Source organism: Fragaria vesca, linkage group LG2, assembly GCF_000184155.1.
Source record: "Fragaria vesca subsp. vesca linkage group LG2, FraVesHawaii_1.0, whole genome shotgun sequence".
NCBI lineage: Eukaryota > Viridiplantae > Streptophyta > Magnoliopsida > Rosales > Rosaceae > Fragaria > Fragaria vesca.
This window is the reverse complement of record NC_020492.1, coordinates 8935365-8940465: the sequence shown is the minus strand read 5'-3', so window position 1 is coordinate 8940465 and position 5101 is coordinate 8935365. Positions and strand designations below refer to the sequence as shown.

At 38.5% G+C, this 5101-nt stretch overlaps 2 protein-coding genes across 2 annotated transcripts in view; both read left to right on the top strand.

Moving 5' to 3' along the window:
- Positions 1–1780: 1780 nt before the first annotated feature.
- On the top strand, positions 1781–3227 carry LOC101299833. Its single transcript, XM_004292300.1, has 2 exons — positions 1781–2482; positions 2574–3227. The coding sequence occupies exons 1-2, from the start codon at positions 1781–1783 to the stop codon at positions 3225–3227; spliced, it is 1356 nt and encodes a 451-aa protein (XP_004292348.1).
- A 454-nt stretch (positions 3228–3681) lies between these two features.
- Positions 3682–5101, top strand: part of LOC101299550 — a 2001-nt gene continuing 581 nt past the window's right edge. The window contains exons 1-4 of the mRNA XM_004292299.1: positions 3682–4194; positions 4332–4484; positions 4579–4649; positions 4733–5029. Coding sequence (XP_004292347.1) covers positions 3682–4194; positions 4332–4484; positions 4579–4649; positions 4733–5029 — 1034 coding nt within the window. The remainder of the gene's footprint in view (positions 4195–4331; positions 4485–4578; positions 4650–4732; positions 5030–5101) is intronic.

Here is a 5101-nt window from a genome sequence, read left to right as displayed (position 1 = left end):
TTACTACACACACACACACACACACACACACACACACACACACACACACTCTCTCTCTCTCTCTCTCTCTCTCTCTCTCTCTCTCTTATATTTCTCTGTGTGTGTATATACATATATGTGCGCATATTTATTTCAAACTGAAACACACACCCAAACAAATATGAATTCATGAACAGGCTCACCTGATAGTTAGTTCAGTGTTTGGGCTATTCCCGTAACTGTATATACCTGATTCCCTAGTCATACTTTTGCATAAATGGTTTTAAAGTAAAAGAATCATGGTTGAAAAAGGTGTATGCAGTATTGATTAGCTGATAAAGTTTTAATTTGACTTAGGGTAGCTCTAGCCTCTCTTTAGATTCGTCTCGAACCTGGTAAGCCCTAGGTCTAGCCTCTCTCATAAATCAATTTCGATTCGATGAATATGAATTTAAGTTTCGATTTCAATTCAGGTGACTTGAAGCGAGCAGCGGTAGAGATTTGTAGACTCAGATTTGGATTTCAATTCATTTGTAGACTCAGATTTGGATTTCAAATCGATTTCAATTCAGATTTGGTATGCGTTCTCTCTATCTCTCTCGCTTTGTCTTCTTGTCTGATAGGAATACATCAAAAATGTTATTAAAAACATTTTCCTAAATTTGTTTGTAGTTTTTGTTAAATGTGTAGAGGGATGGTGCTATCACTTGAGCTGTCTTTGGTCTTGTCTGTGAAAGAGTCTGAAATATTATAGCAAGTATTGATCGAGGTGCTTGTTTAACTTCTCTAAATTTCTTGGATTTATTTTTCGTTAGTCTCCAGTGTCTATTTTAAAGCACCGTATTCATCTTATTCTCAAGCACATGTAAAAATTGCAACTTTATTATAAATCGGGTATGAGTCATTGTTCCATTGGTTTATCTCATCATAGGAAACCTAATAAATGAGCACCAGTGCTTTATGAGCATAAGTAGGTGTATATGTTGGGTACTGTTATTCTACTGTTGGCTTTTGTATTTAGTTTCATAAAGTTTCTGACATCAAAACTTTGGAAATTACCTATGCAAATACGTACTATGGCTTGATTAACCCTATAATGTGCATCTCCCCTGTCCAAAATAGAAGCTGGCAGCTAAGATGAAAACAAAGGATAACACATAGGTATTTGGTGAGCCAATTAGGTTTCTATTGTGTTACTGATTTTGTTTATTTCATGAGCTATTCTGTTAATTAGTTTGTATTGTTACTTTTGTATATTGTTGATTTGACTTGTCGCTCAACTCTGTCGCTCTCTCAGCTCTCTCACTCTTCTCTCAAATTGATTGAATCTCTTAAATGATTCAATCTCTTTTCTCTCTTTTATAACTGTGCACGGCGAGGCGAGGCCGGTCGTGGTGGCTAGGGCTCAGTTCAGTTCAATGATTCAATCTTTTGATTTTGCATGCAGGAGGTTTGTTTTTTATGGAGGTTTGTTGCTGGTGGATTCAACTGGAGGTATGTCACCTCCTCTTTTCTCTTCTCTTCTATTTCCCCAAAATGCCATGCTGCTTGCTTTGAGTAATTGATGCTTGCTTGCTTGTGAACTGTGTTCTGCTTGCTTCGATTTCCCTCATAATGTCATGTTGTATTGCTGATTATTGGTTTTATTTTTAAATTATTTGGTTTATTGCTGATTATTAATGCTGGTGAAATTATTTGGTTTTGATTTTTAAATTATTTGGTTCATGTTATTGCTGATTGTTGCTGAGAAGTTACATGTTGTTGTTTGTTTTTCTGAAATTTCATGTTTGGATATATATAGATGGATAGGTCGTGGCTAGCTGCTGATAGGAGATCTTCTGAATATAAGTTTGGTGTTGAAGATTTTCTTGAATTTGCTTTAAGAAATGCAAGAGATCCCAAGCAAATCAACTGCCCTTGCATGTTATGTGGAAATGATGATAGCTATTCTGTTCGGGTAGTTAAGGATCATTTATTTATTAACGGGATTGATCCGTCTTATGTTATTTGGAGTGAGCATAGGGAGGCTACATTGGTTTCAGATAGTGATAGTGATCATAGGATGGACGCAGATTCAGATGAATCTGTGCAGGGTAATATGGAGATAGAAATGAATAGTGACATAGAGTTAGATTTTGGAGAGGATCAGGAACCCCCAGATGAGTGCAACAAGTTTCAGCGGTTGGTTGAGGAGGCAAACAGACCGCTGTACCCCGGTTGTAAGTCGCACACCAAGTTCAACGCACTTCTACGACTTCAAAACCTTAAAGCAAAACACCATATGAGTGATGCCGCTTACTCTGATTGGGTAGAATTGATAGGGGATTTTCTTCCAGAAGGCAATGAGATACCTGATACTTATAGCGATGCAAAGAAGTCCTTATTAAGTAAATTAGGGATGGATTATGAGAAGATTCATGCTTACCCCAATGACTGTATCTTATACAGAGGGAAGCAAGCAGAAGCAATAGTGTGTCCCACATGTGGTGCTTCTCGGTGGAAGGTAAGGAAAAACAAAAAAAATAATAGAAGATGTTCCAGCAAAAGTACTGTGGTACTTTCCCCCCATCCCTAGGTTCAAAAAGATGTTTCAGTCAAGTGAAATATCTAAGAGTTTAACTTGGCATGCTACTGATAGGAAGAAAGATGGGTTAATGCGTCATCCAGCTGATGCAACGTCATGGAAGTTAGTTGATGAAAAATGGCCTAGTTTTGGTGCAGACCCTAGAAACCTCAGACTTGCCTTGTCAACTGATGGTTTCAATCCCTTTAGTGGACAAAATAGCAAGTGTAGCTGCTGGCCTGTAATTCTTGTGATTTACAATCTGCCTCCTTGGCTCATAATGAAGAGGAAACATATGATGTTAACTCTTCTGATATCAGGTCCAAAACAACCAGGAAACAACATTGATGTCTACCTTCAGCCTCTGATAGATGACTTAAAAAGGTTGTGGGAAGGGGTTAGGGGAGTGTATGACGCAACTCAAAATCAGACATTCACACTTAGGGGTTATCTGTTATTGACAATCAATGATTATCCAGCTTATGGTAACCTTTCCGGAAGTATAGTGAAAGGTTATAATGCATGTTCTATCTGTGTTGAAAACACAAAACCCACGAGATTGGTCAATGGAGGGAGAATGTCCTTCATTGGGTCTGTCGGTGGTTGGCCAGAAGTCACCCTTATCGAAGGCAGAAGGCTGCTTTCAACAACCATACAGAGCATTCTCCCGCTCCAGTTCCTTTAACTAGTGAAGAGGTATTGCAGAGGGTGGAAAAGGAGGTTCCAAAGTATAAATTTGGAAGAAAAAATGGCCCACCTGCTTATAAAGGCGCAGAGGATGAAAGTAGGCCGTGTTGGAAAAAAAAAATCTATTTTTTTTGAACTGGAATATTGGAAGTTTCTCCCTGTTCGGCATTGCCTTGATGTCATGCATATCGAGAAAAATGTTTTTGAGAGCCTTATAGGAACTTTGTTGAATATTCCTGGAAAAACAAAGGATGGGGTGAAAACTCGCTTGGATCTGGTGGAAATGGGCATCAGATTAGGCTTGAAACCTAATTTAGAAGGTAGCAAGAAGGAGCGCTTACCATTGGCGAGTTGGAATCTAACTTTAGCTGAAAAAAAAATCTATGTGTGGGTCCTTTTTTGGTATGAAGGTTCCGGAAGACTATTCTTCCAACATATCAAGTCTTGTGTCCATGGATGATTTAAAGCTTAGTAATTATAAATCCCATGATTCTCACACCATAATACAGCAACTACTTGGTATTGCCATTCGAGGAGTACTTGGAAAGCTTGTTAGAATTACAGTGATCAGATTATGCATTTTTTTCAATGAAATCTGCAGCAAGACTATTGATGTCTCAAGGTTGCCGAAAATTCAGAATGATATTGCTGAAACCTTGTGTGAGCTAGAAAAGTACTTTCCGCCATCATTTTTCACCATAATGGTTCATTTAACACTTCACCTAGTGAGAGAGGTGGAGTTATGTGGACCAGTTCGCTATCGATGGATGTATCCATTCGAGAGGTACATGAAGGTTTGTAAGGGATATGTTCGAAATCGAGCTAGGCCTGAAGGTTGCATGGCTGAGAATTATATTGCTGAAGAAGCGGTTGAGTTTTTAGCAGAACTCTTAGTGGAAGACAAGACTGCTGGAATCCCATCTGCTCGTGACACTGTGGACAGGCCTGCCTCTGGTTCTCATGTTGTTAGTGTTTACAGCAACCTATTTGACCAAGCTCACTTATGCGTCCTTCAAAACACAAATGAATTCATAAGCTACTTTGAGTAAGTTCTATTATCCCTTTACCTAATGTATGTGGTTTATGTTACTGTTTTTGCAAGGAAACACTAATTTTAATTCACTGCCTCTCTTTTGTTGGTAATTGCAATGAGCACTTGGAGTTCTTGAAACAAGAGTTTCCAAGATTCCGCAAGGATCAAAAGTGGCTCACGGACAAGCAAAACAAGACATTTGCTGACTGGGTGAAACATAAGGCAAGTTCCAAACAAGTGATTTGTTATTTTTACATATAAACTTGTAATCTAAAGTTGTATCTTAATTAATTGTTAATGTGTTATGATATTGTAGGTTGCTGACCAAATGAGTGAATCAACTGCTGCATCCCTAAAAGATGGCTTTCAGATAAGCCGAGCAATGAAGTTCTCAGTTACAGTGGCTATAAAATAAACAGAACTCTATATACCACAAAGGGGAAAGATGATGTCCGATCAACACAAAACAGTGGTGTGTACTTGGTTGCTGATACGCCACAAGTAGGTAGTGCTAGGGATAAAAGGATGATCAGAGATGAGATGAGTTTCTATGGCGTAATTGCTGAAATATGGGAGCTTGACTATGAGAAGTTTAGGATCCCAATTTTTAAGTGTGATTGGGTCGATAATGGAAGGGGTGTTGTAGTAGATGAGCTTGGGTTCACATTGGCGAACCTGAATAAGAAAGGTCATTTTAATGACACATTTGTGTTGGGAAAGTGCGTTGAGAAGATCTTCTATATTCAAGACCCTGCTGATCCACAATGGTCAGTAGTTGTAAGGCTCCCAAAAAGAGACTACAGTGATTTTGAGGTTGAAGATGTGGTTACAGATAATGG

Excerpts from the sequence above, each read along its gene's own strand:
- LOC101299833 (XM_004292300.1), top strand. The coding sequence starts at position 1,781 with ATGGATAGGTCGTGGCTAGCTGCTGATAGGAGATCTTCTGAATATAAG. Across the intron at positions 2,483-2,573 it reads GTGGTGCTTCTCGGTGGAAG|TCAAGTGAAATATCTAAGAG; the intron begins GTAAGGAAAAAC and ends AAGATGTTTCAG.